General features: G+C 35.6%; 4 protein-coding genes across 7 annotated transcripts; 2 read left to right on the top strand and 2 right to left on the bottom strand.

The window, feature by feature from the left end:
* Positions 5,109-7,901, bottom strand: LOC104734140 (putative glucose-6-phosphate 1-epimerase). 3 transcript variants are annotated; one of them, XM_010453667.1, is made up of 9 exons: positions 7,603-7,901; positions 7,208-7,282; positions 6,660-6,716; positions 6,418-6,578; positions 6,190-6,330; positions 5,982-6,084; positions 5,782-5,881; positions 5,449-5,705; positions 5,109-5,331 (listed from the first exon to the last, which is right to left on the bottom strand). In XM_010453667.1, the coding sequence occupies exons 1-8, from the start codon at positions 7,696-7,698 to the stop codon at positions 5,497-5,499; spliced, it is 942 nt and encodes a 313-aa protein (XP_010451969.1). In that variant the 5' UTR covers positions 7,699-7,901; the 3' UTR covers positions 5,109-5,331; positions 5,449-5,496. The 3 variants fall into 3 exon arrangements, with proteins under 3 accessions (XP_010451969.1, XP_010451961.1, XP_010451975.1); XM_010453659.2 differs by having other exon boundaries at positions 5,111-5,292; XM_010453673.2 differs by having other exon boundaries at positions 5,111-5,287.
* LOC104734157 (villin-5) lies at positions 7,814-15,043 on the bottom strand. The gene is made up of 24 exons (XM_019236961.1): positions 14,784-15,043; positions 13,750-13,867; positions 13,555-13,654; positions 13,395-13,463; positions 13,077-13,313; positions 12,806-12,983; positions 12,586-12,718; positions 12,328-12,490; positions 12,094-12,241; positions 11,894-12,000; positions 11,601-11,756; positions 11,464-11,532; positions 11,311-11,379; positions 10,653-10,790; positions 10,453-10,581; positions 10,205-10,352; positions 10,044-10,054; positions 9,800-9,940; positions 9,584-9,709; positions 9,418-9,483; positions 9,002-9,344; positions 8,710-8,888; positions 8,464-8,623; positions 7,814-8,361 (listed from the first exon to the last, which is right to left on the bottom strand). Exons 2-23 carry the CDS (start codon positions 13,803-13,805, stop codon positions 8,510-8,512), a joined length of 2,880 nt encoding a protein of 959 aa, XP_019092506.1. The 5' UTR covers positions 13,806-13,867; positions 14,784-15,043; the 3' UTR covers positions 7,814-8,361; positions 8,464-8,509.
* Positions 15,219-17,676, top strand: LOC104734125 (2-methoxy-6-polyprenyl-1,4-benzoquinol methylase, mitochondrial). 2 transcript variants are annotated; one of them, XM_010453646.2, is made up of 9 exons: positions 15,219-15,355; positions 15,548-15,686; positions 15,805-15,931; positions 16,016-16,077; positions 16,177-16,332; positions 16,441-16,585; positions 16,681-16,752; positions 16,833-16,941; positions 17,390-17,676. In XM_010453646.2, the coding sequence occupies exons 2-9, from the start codon at positions 15,593-15,595 to the stop codon at positions 17,489-17,491; spliced, it is 867 nt and encodes a 288-aa protein (XP_010451948.1). In that variant the 5' UTR covers positions 15,219-15,355; positions 15,548-15,592; the 3' UTR covers positions 17,492-17,676. The 2 variants fall into 2 exon arrangements, with proteins under 2 accessions (XP_010451948.1, XP_010451940.1); XM_010453638.2 differs by having other exon boundaries at positions 15,542-15,686.
* Positions 19,402-20,393, top strand: LOC104734115 (60S acidic ribosomal protein P3-2). The gene is made up of 2 exons (XM_010453627.2): positions 19,402-19,684; positions 20,048-20,393. Exons 1-2 carry the CDS (start codon positions 19,487-19,489, stop codon positions 20,210-20,212), a joined length of 363 nt encoding a protein of 120 aa, XP_010451929.1. The 5' UTR covers positions 19,402-19,486; the 3' UTR covers positions 20,213-20,393.

Below are 20,562 nucleotides of genomic sequence, written 5' to 3'. Positions count from 1 at the left end.
AGAGGAATATAGTTTAAGTTTCTTCATAAAATTCCAAATTATATAACAACCTTTCTTAAAAGAAATTAATTGTCAGCACATGATTTAAGTGGCATTTTTAAGTTTCATAATAACTTGAAGAAATATTTAGATATGTAATGTTGCTTGTCTTCTACTTGTTTCGTTTTCTCCTCTCAAAGAAATCTGGTGCTAACATGGGGCTTCGACTACGCACCGACGAATCGTAATTATGCTTGAATTAGTATACAATATTTACTAATATATGTTTTTGTCGCATGCTCACCAATACATTATTATAGTATATGGCTAAACGAGTAACGATGCTAAAATATGTTTTAAGTGAAACCTAATTAATAGCAATCGGATAAGTGAAAATATACTGTATAATTAAATTTTTAATGATAGAGTTCACAGATCTAACCAATCTTTCAACTAATTGCCGGTGCATTAAGAAACAAATCTCATCGATCGTGGTTTGCTATTACCGTCCTTAAACCCAGATCCCAAAAAGATTAGTGTATATCAATATTAAACAATTCAAACGATTAAGAAAACTATACATATTGATCTGCGGACAATATTATAATTCCCAAATATATTGTAATAGAAAAATCAAATGATTCCTTCCGCGGATGCATGCGTATGTTATTAAATTGGTAAAAATAGTAAGAAACTATATAATCTAATTATTGTAGAGAACAAGAAGAGTTGGCTGGATTAGGCGGGGGCCATGTGAGACGAGAAGCAAGGAGTAATTTAGAATAATTAACTCAAACCGATATGATCTCAAGTACAATACTTAGCACTAATTTACCGACACGATAATTGTTTTCCTTGGCTTAAGTTAATACTATAAAATCAGATTGTTTTTAGAGTTCCAAAGTTTGAATCTGGAGGTCAACATCTAAATTTCGTATGCGTACTACATCACATAAATTATTGTTGTTGATTCTTTTTAGTTTATATATATAGACCGATGATCAATACTTGCAATGTTTTGTATGTAAATAATTTATATTCGTTGCAAATAAATGTGTTATACTATAGTATTCATTACTTTTCTTAACCTCCTTTTCAGCTTTTTTTGGTTTGTTAAATACTAACTCATAGTATTAGCTTTACCTAACAATTCTGATTGTATTATACGTGAATTAATGAAAAATAATGGATCAGAGAAAATCATATCATTTTTTTTGTCCGCCGCATGTTAGACAATATTATAAAAACAAACCAATAACAAAAGATATGGGTGCTATATATATATATATGAATAACAATTTGTTTGGTCGTAATATGACTTATATTGTTGTAATACTTAAAATAATTATCTAATATTCTTACAAGAAATTCATAGCCATCAACATCAACAACCAAAAAAAAGAAAAGAAAGATTCGAAATTAAATAACTTAGAAATCATTCGTTTACCATAAATAAAGTAGCACACGAAAAATGCATTTGGATTGACCGAGACTTAACAACATTTTGCTTTCCAAAATCAAAAGTAGTAGAAATATTGGTCATATAATGACTTTATGATATATGTATGTCATGAAACTAATAAAAAAAAAAAAGAAGTAAAAACGGTGAAAATAAACAAATGGTGATTTGGTCATAGTATAGTAGTATACCAAGTATTTAGTACAGTATTTACTAGTAATCAATTAATAAGTGAATATATAATGTAAAAAGAGAAATAATAACAAGGGAAGTTAAAAGTGAAGTGACGGCATGTGGAAGCAAAGAGTTAAAAAAAAACAGATTTGGGATTTTATAAAAATTTAATAATAGAAAGAGTAAGCACGCGTTGTAGCCTTTCTAACGTACACTATGGGTCCTTTGTTCTACCCCACTATAGTGACTATACACACATCCTCATTCATATTCTTATATAGTATTTTTCTTTTTCTTTCTGTGTAGAGTAGTATAACATAAGGAACGATGAGTCGATGACTACTACTATTTATGATTTACGATCAGAATAATTAATACAGAATACTTAACATTTTGTTATTATTAGCATTGGAGCGATATATTTTTAACAAATGAAAATCCAAAACCCAACAGTGACTAATCCTAGGAATGGATAGGATCATTGACAACAGTTGTTTTTCTTTCACGAACTCATCACATGTCAGAACAAAAGTTGGGAGTTCAAGTAACGAGTTTTGTTTCCAAATTGAAATCGAACACAGTTCAGTGTTATTATTACTTACGTACCGACACACGTATTAGTTTTAGCTAGAGCCTAAGATTAATATTATTAATCGTAGTGGTGGTATTAATATTTTATATTTATAAGATCCGGCCGACGATTAGTGTAAGATCGGACTTGCATATTCACTGATGAAGTTACAAAAATTAAACATTTTTAGATAAATAAATAACAAATTCAGATAATTACGACATCATTAAGGTTTTTTTCTCAAGTGATTTGTGGATCCTTATTACAAGCCACGTGTCGGATACCTGAACAGATAAAAATGGGCCTTCGTCATGTCTCATGTGGTTTTTATATTTTAATTTTCTTTTTTCAAGTGCAAGTTTGTCCACTTGTCACTTGACTATTAGATTTAGCTTTAGCTTATCTTCACTAGCTACTAGATACTTTCTGCATTTTTTTTATTAGATTATTATTTTGTACTTTACATATTATATATAGTACAGCCGAAAACGAAATTTGAAATTACAATTTTGGAAAAAAAAAAATTGATATCCTTAATATGTTGAGAATGATCCTACATTTTTAAAAATAAATAATTAAACTATATTTGTTTATTAATATGATTTGTTGATTTTACTAATCAAAAACCTTAGTTTTCATCCCAATTTGATCTTAGGACAAATTAAGCATATTTGGATATTACATTTGCAGTACTAAATGAGTACAATGTTTACTATGGAGAGTATATTTAATTTAGTAAAATAACAATGACCAAACTAATAAGGACAACTTCACTTCAGCTCCCACATACAACGAATCGGATTCAGAATATGATGACTTCGTAACCAATGAAAAAGCATTAACGACAAAAAAACGACCATTAATTAATTATTTTTATATTAACTTTTAAATTAATTTTTAATGTAAAAGTTAGGGAATCTCTTGATGTTCGAGCCAGATGTAATCTTGTGTGGATCCAAAAAAATGCCCCTTTTTTTTTTAGTTTTCACAGAACAGTGTCTTTGTTAGATGTGTAAATGTAATTGTAAAATATCCCACGTTGGTCTACTATCGTCCTTTTGATCTTGTACTTGATCTCTCGAGTTAGTACTAGTTTACTTCTATTCTATCAATTATTATGGCACTTCAATTATTGATGTCCATATCAACCCATTAACTTTTTGTAACTATAAGTCTATAAAATATTTTCTTAAACTAATGTTGAAGTTAATGCTCATTTGTTGTTATTTAGACAAAGTGGGTGTATAAAAATCTCAAAAATATGAAAAATTTCTCTCTCTCTCTGAGGTCGCTCTAGCCGCCATTTCCGAGTCACCAAGAGGGCAACCGATCTCCGGCGCCGGTGTAGCTATTGCTCGCCGGCGTCGGACCCTGCCGACGTTTTACTGCCTAGTTTTCCTCCCGAAAAATCCAATCTCTTCTCGTTTTTTGTTCTCTTTTAAACCGTCCTTTCGGTTCTTTTGTCGGTGCTACTTCCGCCGCTCCTCCTCTCCTGTCTTGTATGGAGTTTGTCTTACTGGAGTCTCCGGAGCCAATTTGTGTACCGGTGTTCTGTCCGGCGTTTTCTTCGGTGTGGCGAGGTCCCTTCTCGGATCTGGATCTGGATCTGGCTGTCCCTCAAGGTTTTTTGGGAGTTTCGTTATTTCCGCTTCCTCCGCTAGCCTCTTCATGCTGGTGCCTTTCGGTATGTTCCTTGTTTTCCCCCCTCTCTTCCGCCGTTGTGATGGTGCCTTGACCTTGTTAGGTCTTGTGCGGAGGCCCCTGAAGTTGTTTGCTTGGTGGGTCTGGTCCAATACTTCTTGGATCTTTGTTGGAGCTTTTAGAGCTTGTCGCAGGGTTTGTTTTCTTCTGCAATGGGAGCCACCGGTCTGTTTAGGTGTCACCGGTGTTAGAAGAACTTTGTGTTTTGGATATACTTCTATCCATTACCGTGGTTGGACTGGATATACTTCTATCCTCCACCTTGCCTCTGCTTCTTTGTCCAGGTTTTTGGAGAAGAGCAATCAACCGCCACACTTGCTTCTGTGGTGCTTCAACTGTTGCTATCGTTTTGTGCGGCCAGCATCTGTTATTGAGGGGTGCTTCCCAGAGACTTCTTTCTCTGTTAGTTTCGTTAGCTCGTCAGCCTGGTGCCCTGTCACCTTTGTCGCTGCAGCCCAATTGTGGATTGTTTTATCTGCCCTTGTGGTAGACTCAATCTCGTGCAACACCTCATCTCATGTGTGTGGTGTTGTCCAAGGTGTCTTCTCACTTATCTGCTTTATTGTAATCAAGGATCAAGATCAAGGATCCAACGATTTCAGTTATTATCGATGTGTTAGGATTACTTGTTCTATCAATCTATCTGCTTTTATTCGGTTATTGATCTTGTTTTGGATCAGGGAGTCGTAGCTTTGGTTCCTCCCTTTGTAACTTTCCCTCCTTGGAGGTTGATTTAGTATGATATAAAATCTTGGTGCACAAAAAAAAAAAAAAAGACAAAGTGGGTGTATCAACTCAAGACAGAGACATCAATGTTCACTTAGATCCTATGTACTGAAGGTTAAAGATCCAAAAAAATATGGTTTCTTAGATCCTGATCAGATCTTGAGATCTTCAACTTTAAGGACTTGGGTCAGAATTCATTTCATTTGTTGGTATTATATATTTTGTTTTTATCATGCTTTTTTAAGAGATGACATTTTATTTCACTAGTTTTTACTCTTACACGGTTACACCAACCAAATACGAACAACCTATCCAAAATCTTTTGTCACGAGCAAACTTTATTACCGCATTACGTTTAACCCACAAATGTTAGAGGTTGAATAAGACCAGGCGGGTTAGTTGGTTTGCTTAACATCTAAATTCAAGACATATCCCAACGTCATAATTAAGGTTGGATTAGTCAACCTATATTACTAGTATTAGTCAACGAATTGATCATGAAGTATAATTAACCGACATTTAACGATTGGAAAATTTCCGGTGCAAAGTCTCTTGTCTTGATCCTCAAATCGTTAATGTTTGTCGTTACAAAAGAGAACTAAGAAGCATTAAGCAACAATTTTATTCAATCTCAGTTTCTTTAAATAGTATATCCGATGATCTTCAACTCCTCCTCCCTTCACTTGGTTTTTATACAAAGCAAATGTAAACTTTATTAACACTATAAAATAACAATAACAAGCATCATTACGCAAAAATGACAGAATATGATAATCAAAACGAAAGATTTGTATGTGCTCAAGAAGAATCTAAATGGCCAAGAGTAAACTGAAGTTACCTGCAATTAAAGAGAAGAGAAGTATGATGTTTTTGGAGTTTGAGAGAGTCACTCAAGGACTTTCTTGGGGTCAAGCTGTCCACTGGAGTAACTAGACGGAACTGCTGAGAGTTCGAGTCTTCCCTTCCATTCTTCACCGGGTTTCAATGTGATCGGTCTCTCGATAGCTGCAGCTTCCACACAAAGAAAATGCTTATAGTCTTCATCTCCCAAGTCAGAGATCGTCTTTGATTTCTTATCCCAAGGATTCCACACCACTGAAAGATGATTACCAAATGATTCAGTCATATTAAAAAAAAAAAACTCAGATTCTGATCTCAATGCGGATCTTACCAGCGCCAGCAAGCCCGTCCTTGCGAATAACAAAAGTCCTCTTTTTCTCATGGTCCAAAATGGCAATCTTTGTAGGCGTGCTTAGATAAATCTTGTCAATCTATTGTTTTTCACCCAGTAACAAGTGTTTTGTTATGAGTGATGATGATACTAGACACAAAAGATGTTTCAGAAAGGGGAGATAGGAATAGAAAACTTACTTCAGATTCAAAGGTTATTGCATCGCCTTGTTCGGTAAATCGTTCTCTGTTCTTTAAGTTGTCAAGATAATCCAATGTTTCCAATCCTTCAACCCGTACTTCACTGAACACAAGAAAAACCAATGCATATCAGCATATTACAAAATCTTTATTAATACTCCAAATCTTCTTCAGACAGAAGTAAAGAAATTTATGCAATGAGATTTACCTGATGTCTGAGACAGAGAAATAGGTGTGATAAGCAAATGTGAATGTAAACGGCTTTCCATCAGAGTTGGTGTTTCTGATACGGGATGTCAGAGTTAATTCTCCTTCGGTCCCCAAGGCTACCCTCAGCCTGTACTCAAAACTGAAATGGACACACCAAATATTTTTAGTTTAATACAAGCAAATTGTTTTGAGAAAATATAGAGAATGAGTTTTTGAGGAATCTTACTTGTGAGGCCAGATCTTCAGATCGTCTTCAGTTGGCCTTAGGATCAGGTCAACAAAAGCATTAGAACAAGAATTCGATGGCAAAGGAGGCGGGCTAGCATCAATTTCCCAGATCCTATTTCTAGCAAATCCATGTGATTCAAGTGTACCAAAGTTACTGAACTGCACACACAAAATTAGTATTTCATCAGTATAATGAACTCTAAAACGAAACAAAACAAAGGAATAAATATGGGCATTTACTTGTGGAAAGCATAGTGGAATCCCTCCACGAATTGGTTTCGGGGGCTTGAATATGGCCTGCACAATGCATAACACATGTTTTCAGATATCTATTGTTTGTAACTTTGTAGCTTACATACAAAGATAGCCGTGTAAGAAAGACTATTCTAATATGAGCAAATTACTAGACTTCAAAGTAAAATGTTGTCTATTCTTTCACTTACATGCTTCTATAAGAATTTAAGCTAAAAAATGAAGTTAAGATCTTTTCCATTTACATATCTATGGAACGATGTAAATAACCAAATTTAGACAAAGATTTTTCCTAATCTTACATGAACTTCCTTGAGCCAATCATGCTAGATAAAAAGACAAACCTCGCTTTTGCATTATAGAGACACAATCAACCAGAGAAACAACATAAGATACATAAATATTTAGCATCATCAAACTGTGCTTCTTAAGGTACCAAATATCATCTCTAACGAAGTTGGAAACATTTAATCATTAACAAAATGTCTCGTTTCGTCAATGAAACTCAATTGAAGATTGGTATAAATCAGGAGTACCTTGCTACTGAGATGAAGTAACTCCTCTCCGTTCTCATTCTTCCAAGAAGTCACATGACTACCATACAAGTATATCTGCAACCGTTCCAGAAACCAAGATAGATATCAAGCTCACACTCAAAAAAATCAATTAACCTCTGTGAAAACAGCAACAGATTCATAAATTACACTAAACAACTACACATCCTCCTTCATCGACAATAAACAAGCAGATCCGGTTCATCCGTTTGCCTAAAACAATTACATAACTCAATTACACTACAACTAAATAAACTCAAGGATCTAAGAAAGAGATTGACAAATCATAATTCATACTTACGAAATCGATCTCGATCTACATCACAGATCAAACAATTATACAGTGAAAACAGAGAAAGAGGGAGGGAAATATATACCTCGGCAGAGCGGCCGCGAGACTCGCGGAGGATGATCTTATCAAGGCCATTGATGCCTTTAGCGAGCTCAAAAGGATGACGCTCCGTCGCCGCCATGGAGAGTACTGAAAGTAGAAAAACCAAAAACAGGATCGAGATCCTGAGATTCTCCGTATATATCGTCGTTGCTACTCTTTCCTTTCTCTCACTCTCTTTATCTTTTTGTTTCCTTCTTCACTCACTGCTTCTTCACGCAAAAGAGGGCAAAAAGGGAGATTTGCTGCAAACCTTTTTTTTTTGTTGCCGTTTTTGTTAGAACCGTTCTCTCTTTCACGACAGCGTTATGTTTAGTATTCTATTTTTTAATTATTTTTTTTGTAGACTTTCCAATTTTTATTTATTTTATATTATGGATTAAGGAAGATTACTGACGAATGAGGACCATAGAATATATAACATGTTTAAAGATAAGATTTAATTTACATTGGGTTATTCAATAAGGAACAGAGGTTTGACCCAAAAAAAAAGGAACAGAGGAAAAATCAAGGCCAGGGAAAAAAAGAAAAAGAATCTCACAGCCAGACATATATCTTGATGAGATCATAGAACAAAACAAATAAAAAATCCTAAGTATCAATTTAAGAAAATTTGAATACTGTATGTATATATAATAAGTAAATATAGAGAATATACGAATTTTGAATTTGATTATTTTGTAAGCAGCTCAAAAAGATTGCAGATTAAATGTATGATTGCCCTCTTTGTGTTTTTTTCTCGAAACTGCAAAAAGAGAATAGGAAGAGAGATAAACAAAATTTAAACCGGTCTTATCATCAATAGGTGTAAGATTGCACCAAAATGAGATAAAGGCGAAACACTTACGGTGGGTTTTGGGTTAAGATGAGGGAGAAGAAGACTGAGTGAGTGTTCAGAAGAGACTAACAGACATTTTCAGCTTGTTTTGTTTCCATTTAGGCAGTTTATAAAACTCATTCTTTGTCATCTCAAATTTCTCCTTGAACTCTGATAATGTCAAGTACGCCTGCAACAAAACCAAAACTGACCTCTTTAAATACAAACCCAATAAAACGAATGTTATATAATAATATGTGTTTTAAGGATTCTGACCTCTCTTCTAGTGAGATCGATATCTGAAACAGGATCCTCTGAGTCGATTTTGAGGCGTTCGTATGGGAAAGTAGGGAGGTTGCTCTCTTCTTCTGCTTCGTCTTCTTTTGAATCTTCATGAATGCTGCTCATTGCTTCTTCCTCGTTCGTCTCTGATGTCGGTTTTGCTTGGTCTGTAGCTTCACACATCAGAAATGATCAAAAAAGGGTGAGCTCAAGATCTCAACTTTATTCATCAAATTGATAGTTTAGGGTTCAAATATGAAGTTTTGTTTTTGTTTTTGTTTCAGACCTTCAGAACTGAGGCTAGTAGGTGCTTCTTGAGAAGGTGGCGGAGATTTTTCGAAAAGCGCTGTACGAGCAGCTATAGCCGCAGATTTAGGAGCCATCTTTGAGAGGTCTGGGGCAAGAGATTTCGGGTAAAGCTTCCGGATCATTGGGCTAACCATAGGTGGTGGAGTTGATTGGTTTCTTATGTTTACGCTCTCAAAGTTTGCTGCAAGTGCATTGAAAGCTGGAGACCGTCCCCTCACGCGGGCCCTGTCTGGACTAAAGGTCATACTTCTGGACCGAGGTTGTGATTTGTCTGGAACAGCGGACCTGCTGCTATATACAGGGACTCTCCTTTTAGGTTTCTGAGCAAAGAAAGGACACAAAGATCAAAATAGAATCAAGATTGATTTAAACAAATGAGTTAAAAGCTTTTACATTTAGAAGCGGTTTTCCTTTGTTTGTCAGGATCGCAAGCTTTCTCTGGAAAGAGTCTCCATGCATCTGCAAGAAGCAGTTTTATCACTTAGTACGAGTTAGATTCCGAGGAGCGAATTTGAAGCAAGTAGGGAGAGAAAGAGAGAGAGAGAGAAGTTTCACTTACAGCAGATTTAGAAGAGTCCCAGGTGAAAAACCGAGTGAAAAATGGAGGTTCATTTCCTTCCGTTACAATATATATCGGTGTTTCGCTTGCTAGATTCTCTAAGAGGAAATCATGCTTGATGAATTTCTGTTGGGGAAGACAATGAAGCCAAGGATCTATAAGAACTAGTACGCAGTTTTGTACGTTAATCTAGTTGATGAATGGATCTTTAAGTACCTCTCCAATGGCTAAAACTTGTGGTTTTTTCTTGGGGTCAACCTGTTGTCCCACCCAGGCAAAGATCTCAGTGTGACAATCAAGTATGAAGATATCTTCAGTCATCAAATCATCTTGAGTGAAGTTGAAGATCTCTGTAACCTATACGGGCATAGAAAGAAAGAAAGAAGAACCTCAATTCAGAACCAGAAATGTGAGATTATATCATAAATCACGCCTCATAAAAATGAAAACCATATCCTACCTTCAGATCGTCTGGTAAAGATAGCAACATCCGCAGAGTATCACCGGAAGATCAAACCGGGAAAAACCATCAAATACAAGTTCAGAACAGATACTTGTTGAATTGTTAAAAGTTGAAGTGAAAACCCCGGAACGGGAACAGATGTTGTAAAATGGTTTTACCGTTTGAGAATGTGCAAGAGAAGAGATGAGGATCACTCTCTCCATCCATTTTGATCTTCTGGCTCGGATATTCTGATTTTCCTCCTAATATTTCCCAAAACTGTTCGGACTCTGAGCCTTCTTTATGTGCCTTAGTGGGTTCATTTGGCTGTACAAAACAGAAAAGACCAAGAATCAGATGTTCCACCATATGTGAAATCTGAGAGGTACGTTCCGAAATGCAGAAACAAAGCTCATTAACTGATTACCTTAATCAAATCCAACATTCTCTCCATAAGTTCTTGATCATCCGAGGAAGTTAGATTGCCACACCAAGTGAAAACAGTAGAATCGCCATGTAATATATAACAGTGTGAAGAATTTAATCCTGTGGAAACCTGTTGGAACCAGATAAGTATTTGAATTACCAATATAAAAGCTGTTTAATTATGGTTTATAAGAAACATACTGCTTCTATCTGTATGGCTTGCATGTTCTCGGGTCCAGAACCTTGAACCCGAAACAGCGCAACACCTTCTGCATCATAAGTAGTATCAGGGATTTCGTTCTCTGCTATGTACTTTTTGAAAGCATCACTTAGACCACCCTGAGACGAAGATAACATTTTTCTAGAGATTGTGATATATATTACTTAAAACCTACGGAAATAAAACCTGAAGAAAAAACTTAGATATTAGACCTTGAATGTGATGAAGCTTTGCATGATCACAAAAAACTGAACTGGTTCCTTTCCCTCGTAAATACGAGCCTGCACCGAATTAGACTGATAAAGTTGTATCCAAAACGAATATTCACCTTTAAATCTATAACAAGAAAAAACAGGAAGAAGCACCTGAGCCGGCATAAACTTCATGGATTCAACCATCTTGCTTGCCATGGAAATGGCAGATGCTCTGTCGTCCTATATAAATCATCATCAATTAGCACACATAGAGAGTAAGAAGTTACACAGTATGTAAAGAAGTTTACCTCANCTCTGCTATGTACTTTTTGAAAGCATCACTTAGACCACCCTGAGACGAAGATAACATTTTTCTAGAGATTGTGATATATATTACTTAAAACCTACGGAAATAAAACCTGAAGAAAAAACTTAGATATTAGACCTTGAATGTGATGAAGCTTTGCATGATCACAAAAAACTGAACTGGTTCCTTTCCCTCGTAAATACGAGCCTGCACCGAATTAGACTGATAAAGTTGTATCCAAAACGAATATTCACCTTTAAATCTATAACAAGAAAAAACAGGAAGAAGCACCTGAGCCGGCATAAACTTCATGGATTCAACCATCTTGCTTGCCATGGAAATGGCAGATGCTCTGTCGTCCTATATAAATCATCATCAATTAGCACACATAGAGAGTAAGAAGTTACACAGTATGTAAAGAAGTTTACCTCAATGCTTTGCTTTCCAAACCAAGTACCCACTAGATGTTCCTCTCTGTCTTCTCCGGGATATGAGTACCGGAATATATAACAATCTCCGCTGTAGAACTTTGTCTGCTCCGCTGCTTCGAGAAGGATCTTTTCTTCATGATTGATTCGCCAGACCTGAAAACTTTCATAGTTAGCTATCAAAAGGGATATAGACATGCGATCACCAAACGTGTATCAAAAAAACTATGTATTGATTATGTTCACTTATTCGAATACATAAATGCCGGTATACACTAAGACATATTCACTACCTGGAGATTTCCTGTGCAGTCAATGTATGGCTTTGGTTCATCTTTAGAAGAAGAAGAAGAAGTCTTAACTAGGCCTTCAACGTTAACTCCTTGCCGTTGCAAAAGAGCTGGCGAAAAGACAAACACAGTAAGTATCTCATAATTGAAAGTTTAAAACTCTGAGCAATTTGATCGATGTGGATAGTACTAGTATACTAAACCTGCGACTTTGCCCCTGCCTTGCTGGGGCTCAGTCATGGTACTTGAAGCCGGCCATGAATCAAACTTAGATCGGAACATCACTGTTTCATACCCTTCCATCACACTGACCAGGTTTGATTTTGGCCGTTCAGAAGAACGGAAAAACTCCTGAAAAAATAAAGAAATGACAATGTAACAGTGTAGAAAACCCATAAAAAAAAAACTATTGCTTTGGTGCATGAGAAGAAATTTACATCTGCAGTTTCACTTGCGTTCTTTCTTTCGTCAATTGAAGTATTTCTTCCCTTCCAAACGAACATTTCAAGACCGCAATCGAGAATATAACATTTGTTAGTGTCCAGAAGCTCTTTCTCCAAAGATTCAGCCTCTACGGGTTCTGTCTTTCCCTTTTCAACACTTGAAAGACCAAAACATGTGTCATGTCAGAACATTATCTGTTGCAGTAATTGGTCAATTACGAGGAAAATTCTGTTAAGATCAAAATGTTCCACCTGAAGAGTTTGATCCCAACAGATTCAGCGGTTGCGTCATCATCGACTGCTGCTTTCTTAGGAAGCGGAGCAAACCCACCAAACAGACCCCAAAACTCTCCAGCTTCAGCATCAGCCATCATCCTCCCATCCTCTACAACAAAGGAAAAAACACATTATACTCAATATAGTTGGTATAAAATCTTAGCCTCCATGGTTTTTGACGGTTTAGTTCAATTACCAACAGCTGCGATATCACACTTTCCATCATGGTAAGTGTCTTTAATGTACTGAACAACCTCAAGAGCCTTTGCTCTTTCTTGAATACTCGACTTAGAACCATTGAATTGAAAAATTTTAGACTCTGTATCAAGAATGAAAACGTCTTCGTGGTTGAGAGTCGATCGAACAAACGGAACCTGTGAATGAGAAAAAGAATGCAAATGAAGATGAAACACATAAAGAACCAGTGGAGGAAAAAGAAACTACAGGACATTATAAAATGTACTTGCCTCTTTTACACGAACGACATGTTTGCCTTTGCAGATGTACAGACGTGTCTGATGCTCCTCAGGCTTTACGTGGTTGAACCCGGACGCAACTCCACCTTCTTGAGGTATTATGCAAGGTTTGAAGTAGGAAAGAAACTTCTCGGTTTCGTGACCCTGTACTTCTCGGTACTGAACAGCACGCCCACCTAAAGCTGAATCTAACTCAACTGTCATGATGGCGACAGCACCTGCTTCATCCTGTTTTCATCAACACACCACCATGAATCGGATTCATTGAAAAATATGCACAGAGAAACGAGAACATGAAGAGACTGTTACCTGACTGGAATCTTTACCGAGCCAGTAGTGGATATCGTGATGCAAAGAACCGCTTTTTGATGCCGTGGTCTGGTATGAGATAGTTAGATAAACAAGGTTTTAGACACTATATATAACTCTATAAGATTAAACCAAGGAAGAAACAAGAAAGACTACCAACCTTTAAGACTATATAGGAATCCCCGGTGTAAAATTTACCATGGGACTCATTTGGAACAGTGACAGGTTTGAAGTTCTCGATACGCCATATCTCAATCCCGCTGTAAATACAATTTACGAAAATAAAGAAGAGATGAATCAAAAACATTACAGAAAGGACTTAAAAAATGTAAACACCAAAAAGTGAGAAGGTTACGATTTCTGGCCAGCTCCTTGGAGAGCCTGATCCAAATCTCTCATGGAAAACGTCATTCTGGTTTTGTGCAAAGCTTAAACTCTCCCCAGCTTCTAAATTTCCAAGAAACAAACCAAACCTGCCAATATAGTTAATGACCATGAATCGACACTTTAATTCAAACTCAGAGGACGTTGAAAATGCAGATTTCTAGAAAAGAGAAACATAAAAGGTTCTTCTCAATATCTCAATGCAAACAAACCGAGATAATCTGATCTACACAATGTACTTGAAAAGAAGAAGTACAAAGTTATTGAAATGCATGGTCCAATGTATACTAGAATCGTTGAAACAACCATTGTAAACCGCAAACATTATCTACCGTCTACTCAACAACTACAACATAAAAAGATACCCTGATCCTCAAAAAAAACCACAGGAACAGAGGAGATTTGGCAAGCAAAAACCAATAACAAGAAGAAAAAGTCTTCACCACAAACGCGTTCAAATAATTCAATACGAACAAGTAAATTCATACCAGAGATGGAATTCATCAAGATTTGAATCAGAGGCACATATAAATCACAAAAATGAAAACAACAAAGTCTTATGTGATGAGAGGAAAACGAGCTGGACGAATATAAGAAGTACATAAGAAGAACACATGCATGAAGGCTGAAGCTGATACCTTTTTTTAACAGATCAAAGAAGAAAAACGTATAATGCTGCGATCATAGTTTAGTTTGTGAGAAAGAAGAAAAAATGGTAAAAAGGAAAATGAAAAATGTGATGATCCGAGAAAATAAAAAACGAACTTTGTGGTGAAGACTTCTTCCCGCTTTTTCAGGTTTCTCACTTCGAAAAATTCGCAAATTCAGAGAGATAAATAATTAAATTTTAATCCAATATTTATTATTAATCTTTTAAAAAATAAACAAAAATTTATAGATTGAAATGTTTATTTCTCTTTGAATTTTTTTAAAAAGTATATTAAAAAAAAAAAAATTAATCGTGAGCTCAATTAACAAAATGCACTAACGAGTTTGTTTCCTTACCGAAGTCGCAGTCGCAGGTGAGTTTATTATATCTCTAATCTCTTTCTCTCTTTCATCTTTTTGCTCCTACGATCTCGTCTTCCTCGTTCGCGGAACCAAAACAATTCTCCGTCCATAACCGTAGCCTTGAACGGCGGTTTTCGCGCAAGTGGATTCCGAGTCTCACCAGATTCTATTCTCCTCATTCTCATTCTCACTCGATTGTTCGATTTTTGTTTACCTCTCTTAAAACTTCGAACTAGGGTTCTAATATGTTCCGATCATGGTTTCTACTTTCCCGATGAGTAGTTTTAAAACTAGACCCACTCTTAATTCAATTTATTATCGGTTTAGCAAACCAACTCGAATTTAATATGAACCGGGACTATAGCATAATGGGCCTATTTATACTATATATTATAAGGGCCCAATCTGTTCCTTTGTAGAGGTGGAGAGACGAGAGCCAATAACAAAACTCACCGTTCCTTCTTTCTTCCTCCGTCAAAACAAAAAACTCTGGTCGGTTCCCGGCACCGACGTGTCCTACAAGAACAACACGTGTAATTTATACACCACTCTCGATCTCGGAGCTTGTGAGTCCCATATACTTATTTCTTTGTTAAAGATCTCCCTTCATTCTGGAGTTTAAGAACGTTCTTGCTCGAGCTTAATTTGATAAATTTCAAATTAGGGTTTCGGTTCTCTTTCCGGTGACTCGGTGCATTCATAGAATCAGTTCGACAGCTTATCTGTTTTAATTTTGTGGGATTTGGTTGTAGGAACAGAATTTGGAGTAGAAGACTGTAATTTGTAATTCTATATAAGGAGCTATGGCACTTCGATCAGTAAGCAGGAGGCTCGGGAGCAGGATTTTGAATCACCGTTCCTTTGTTGCTTCGCTTCATTCTCATGCCACAAGTTTCGGTATCACTACTCTTTTAAAGATCTATCCTTTTTTTCTCTTGATTTGGTTATTCTATATTGTGATCTCTCTTTGATCTTTACAGTGGGAGTTTAAATTTGACGGTTTTTGATTTTTCAGGGTTTCAAGAAGTTAAGGAAGAAGATAAAAGCAAATTGGTTGGTAACGTTTTCACTAATGTAGCTTCGAGTTATGATATTATGAATGATGTGATGAGTGGTGGCTTGCATAGGCTATGGAAGGAAAGGTTAGACTCTGTGATACTTTTATCACAGGTGTTATGAATTGCTCTTGTGCAAAATTAACACATTCTGTGGTGTTGTGATTTCAGACTCGTTGGGAAGCTGAGTCCATTTGCAGGGATGAAGCATCTTGATGTGGCCGGTGGAACAGGTTAGTCGAAACAATTAAACATAGAATTTTTACTGTCTCTGATCACGAATCCATATATCATAGAAACTTTTTGTCATAGATATTGGTTGTAATACGCAGGTGATGTTGCGTTTAGGATCTACGATGCTATATACAGTGTCAAACGAAGAGCATTGCAGAAAGTTGATGAGGCTTCTCTTGAAGAGACTCAGATATACGTTTGTGACATTAATCCTAACATGTTAAACGTTGGGAAACAACGAGCTGCTGAGAGAGGTGAGACATCAGAATTCTTTGTGCATCAAATTTTGTATCCTCTTTTTTTTTCCTTTATAGTTTTTCTATATATATGTGAGCTCAGGCTTCCTTTGCTATCTTGAACAGGTCTAAGGGATAACAAGTCGCTCGTATGGGTTGAAGGAAATGCAGAAGCCTTGAGTTTCGATGATAATTCAATGGATGGTTACACTATTGCATTTGGAATACGGAATGTCACACACATTGAAAAGGCTCTAGCTGAGGCTTATAGGTACCTACTACAAATAATTGCACCCTCTTCGATTCAGGTGTATTTTCCTGTTACAGCGTTTGTGTATAATCTTGTAAAACTCTTCACACTGTTAGGGTACTAAAACGGGGTGGAAGATTCTTGTGCCTTGAGCTTAGCCATGTAGACATTCCGATTTTCAAAAATCTGTAAGTTTCGATGTTGTGGAAGTAAGTACTGAAGTCTTTTTTATTTCTTTGATAATCTCACTTTGTTTCTTGTGTTGCAGATACGATTTGTATTCTTTCCAGGTCATCCCACACATAGGGGAACTAATCGCCGGGGACAGGGAATCTTATCAGTACTTGGTTGAGAGCATTCGTCGGTTTCCCCCTCAGGTTCAAACATTCACCCTTTTGTTACCTTTCTTGAAAATATCGTATAATTACACAGTTTTGAGCTTAGTTTTCCTGTGTTTTCGTGATTTTTCTGCGCGGCGTGGAAGACTTGTATAAAAATGGTGTAGTCATCATATGATGTTTTAACTTGTTGGTTTCTTCAAGAACATTAGTAATAACATGCCATGCTCAAATCTTTAGTTAAAGGTTGTGTTAGAAGATAACTTTTAAGTTTTAATTTGTGGGCTTCTTCAAAACCATTAGTAACAACTTACCATTATCAATACTATAGCTAAAGGTTCTGTCAGATTCCAGTAAAAAGATCAGTGTTAAGTTATGATAGCCATGATTATATGAGCATCGTGTGTGATCAGGTAATGTCTGGTCTATAAGACGTTTTTAGTTTTAGGCATGTTTTGTAATCACCAGATGTATGAAATGAGTGCAGGAGAAATTTGCTTCGATGATCGCAGACGCAGGATTTGAGAAGGTGGAGTACGAGAACCTTGTTGGTGGAGTTGTCGCCATTCACTCTGGCATAAAGCTCTGACCTCTTCTCTTCTCTTCGCTTTTGCTTCTGCTGTTTCAAACCCAAACTGTAAAAGTTGGTAGGTAATAACTAATAAGGCTCTGCATAAGAGCAAATCTACCACATAACTGTTGATTCCCCTCCATTTTTGAGGAAGTTTTGTTGATTTTAATCCTATGATTAAATTAAATATTTACTCCGCTTCACATAAAGCTAATAATACTCGAATATATGTCTAACTGTGATTGTCAAAAAAAAAATATATATGTCTAACTGCATATAACAAAAAGAAAAGTTTAATTTGTCTCAACTCATGTTAAACAGAAACACTAAAAACAACCCCACAATACAAGAAATGACCTCTGCTTGACAATTACACAAGTTGAAGTTCATCATACAATAGAGAAAGCTATGAGGGACTCTGTTAAGTAAATAAATTCAAATGTAAGGCATATAGCTCTCATGAAAAGCTTGTGTAACTCAATTTCCTTGATATAAATGCAGAGAGAAGCTTTGAAAATCATATACAGTTGACAGTTCCAACCAACTGTGAAATGAAATCTGTGGGATATGTTTGGTTCTAAGAGATGAAATACGAAATATTTATATGGTTTGGAGCCAAGGCATATCCTTCTCGATTCCAATCATACTTTGACGCAAAAGCTACAACCCTCTTATAGTCAATATAACATGTTCATACAATTTTGAGTTTGAAGATATTTTGTTCCATGAGAGAAGAAGAAACCTTTTTTTTAGCTTCAATGAGAGACAAGCAAACTTTAGTGATGATGCAATTGCAAAACGAGCTTCTTCATCTCCTTTGTACTTTGCTCTATGAGAAATTGAGAATGTAGTACTCTTTATCATTTTTCAAAGTTGAGGCATGCATGTTTTTGAGTTACAGCTGAGCTACTATACTACTAGAAGATACCCCGTGCTTTAAGCACGGGTCAACATTTTTAAAAAAATTTATAATATACAATAAAAGTTATTGTTATATATTTTTAAAAAAGTTATTTTGTTTGAGATAATATTTATTTTTAATTTTTCTGTAAATCTATTAGTCTATTTGAATACTAAGTATTTTGGAATATTATAGTATTTTATTTTTGACGTATATTACAGTTTTATATTGTTTGTTTGTTGTATTTGCATCATTATTTTGTGAAATATAAAGTAGTAATTTTAATATTATAATTGTGAGAAAATAAAAATTATTAATTTATCATCTATATAAATTTAGTTTTACCAACCTGCCAATATAGAAATTAAAACATATATTTTTCATAGATTGATTAATATATCTTCGTTTTAAAAAATTCAAATCACAACATATGCAGAAAAAATTCTGCACTTTATTAATCATAACTATTATATGAAAATTCCAAACAATTTGTATATAAAATAAAATAAAGATGATAGGAGAATCATAATTTGAAATCTTAACAAAATTTTCGAAATTTAGTTATTAAAAATAATTATATTGTATATTTGGATATAAAAACTTAGTTTTTAAAATTCTGATTGGTTTATATTTTAAAAAAAAAATTATTTAGTAATTTCGTCCATAATTTATTAGAGAGAGAAAATATTTTTTTTCTAGATTTTTTTCTATTTGATCTGTAAGTGTTTTTTATTTTTTTAATTAATTATATTTATTTAAATTAATTAGTTAAGCTTAATTAAAATTTTCTAATGGCAATTGAATGTAATTTTTTATCCATTTTAAGGTTAGTTTTATATTTGTACTTCCCAATTAATATAGTAGGATAAGTCTATAACACAACCCAAATTTAAAAAAGAAAAAGAAAAAAAGAAGAGTTTTTAATGGGCTTTGTATAGGGCCCATTTACTAAAGCCTGGTCAGTATTCTAGGGTTCTTAGGTTTTCATCTCACACTGCGTCGTGAAATAAAATCATATATAAACATAACTACGCATTTTTTTGGGGGGGCCGTGAGACTAAAACCATTTCACAGTTGAGAAATCTCGCCGCCGTTTGAAGAAAGAGACAGAGATGGGAGTTTTCACTTTCGTTTGCAAAAGCAAAGGCGGAGAATGGACCGCAAAGCAACACGAAGGAGAGCTTGAAGGCTCCGCTTCTTGCACTTACTCTCTACAGCGCAAACTTGTTCAGGCTGCTCTCTCCGCCGATTCATCTGGCGGCGTTCAGTCTTCTTTCTCTCTTGTCTCCCCTACCTCCGCCGTCTTCCAGGTTCATCAATCATCTCCTCTTCCCCCTCTTCCCCCTCCTATATATGTTCGATTGCTGGATCGATTCTTAGATTTAGTCGAAGATATGAACGAGAATGTATATAGCTATATGTTTTGGTTTAGGCTCTCATTTCGAGATTAAGATCACTAAATCTAATTCAATCGTAATTTGTTTCTGACCATTTGATCGGACTTTGTGATAGAATCGGTATACTTAGATCCATTACTTTCTGATTTTGGCTTTGATTTTAGTATCTACTTGTTATGATTACTGCATTGTTGAAAATGCTTAGTACAAATTTTGATTCTGAAATGCGTTTTGGATCCTTTTGTGTTGATAAGAACATGTTTTATATCTGAGTAGGTGATCATCGGTGGTGGTGGTGGTGGAGGATTTGCTGCCGGAGGAGGTGCAGCAGCAGGAGGTGGCGGTGGAGGTGAGTCTGCCGCAGCTGCAAAGGAGGAAGAGAAGAAGAAGGAAGAGTCTGAGGAGGAAGAGGGTGACTTTGGATTTGATCTCTTTGGTTAAGAGACAACAACAAAACTCGTTTAGCTTTTTGAACTTCTCTATCTCGATTTTTGGTTTTTTCTCTGTTTTCAAATCTTAGATTGAACTTCCAGCGCTAAGACTATAATGTAATGTCAGAAATATATGTTTGTTTCTGGTTTCATCTCCTTTTTATTATGCAATCATGTTCGTTTCATAAGTAAATCTCTTTTCATTGTTGTTCAATCTGGTAAATGGTGATTGCTTATATGATCTCATTCACCCATTTCACTGTTTGGCTTCGGGTCCATTGGTTTAGGTTTACCCCATTTGTTGGACACTGGTGTGTTATTTTGGAACTTTTTTTTGCCAAAATCTAGTGTACGTGATTT

The sequence above is a fragment of the Camelina sativa genome, chromosome 2, assembly GCF_000633955.1.
Source record: "Camelina sativa cultivar DH55 chromosome 2, Cs, whole genome shotgun sequence".
Lineage (NCBI taxonomy): Eukaryota > Viridiplantae > Streptophyta > Magnoliopsida > Brassicales > Brassicaceae > Camelina > Camelina sativa.
Note: the sequence above shows the minus strand (reverse complement) of the source record. Positions and strands in the feature narration are given on the sequence as shown.

Coding starts and splice junctions, on each gene's coding strand:
- LOC104734140 (XM_010453667.1), bottom strand. CDS start 7,698: ATGGCGGCGACGGAGCGTCATCCTTTTGAGCTCGCTAAAGGCATCAAT. Junction 7,283..7,602: donor CTCGCGGCCGCTCTGCCGAG/GTATATATTTCC, acceptor GAACGGTTGCAG/ATATACTTGTATGGTAGTCA. Junction 6,717..7,207: donor TACTTCATCTCAGTAGCAAG/GTACTCCTGATT, acceptor TGCATTGTGCAG/GCCATATTCAAGCCCCCGAA.
- LOC104734157 (XM_019236961.1), bottom strand. CDS start 13,805: ATGACGTTTTCCATGAGAGATTTGGATCAGGCTCTCCAAGGAGCTGGC. Junction 11,533..11,600: donor TTGGAAAGCAAAGCATTGAG/GTAAACTTCTTT, acceptor TGATTTATATAG/GACGACAGAGCATCTGCCAT. Junction 11,380..11,463: donor TGAAGTTTATGCCGGCTCAG/GTGCTTCTTCCT, acceptor AATTCGGTGCAG/GCTCGTATTTACGAGGGAAA.
- LOC104734125 (XM_010453646.2), top strand. CDS start 15,593: ATGGCACTTCGATCAGTAAGCAGGAGGCTCGGGAGCAGGATTTTGAAT. Junction 16,078..16,176: donor TGATGTGGCCGGTGGAACAG/GTTAGTCGAAAC, acceptor TGTAATACGCAG/GTGATGTTGCGTTTAGGATC. Junction 16,586..16,680: donor GCTCTAGCTGAGGCTTATAG/GTACCTACTACA, acceptor TCACACTGTTAG/GGTACTAAAACGGGGTGGAA.
- LOC104734115 (XM_010453627.2), top strand. CDS start 19,487: ATGGGAGTTTTCACTTTCGTTTGCAAAAGCAAAGGCGGAGAATGGACC. Junction 19,685..20,047: donor CTACCTCCGCCGTCTTCCAG/GTTCATCAATCA, acceptor ATATCTGAGTAG/GTGATCATCGGTGGTGGTGG.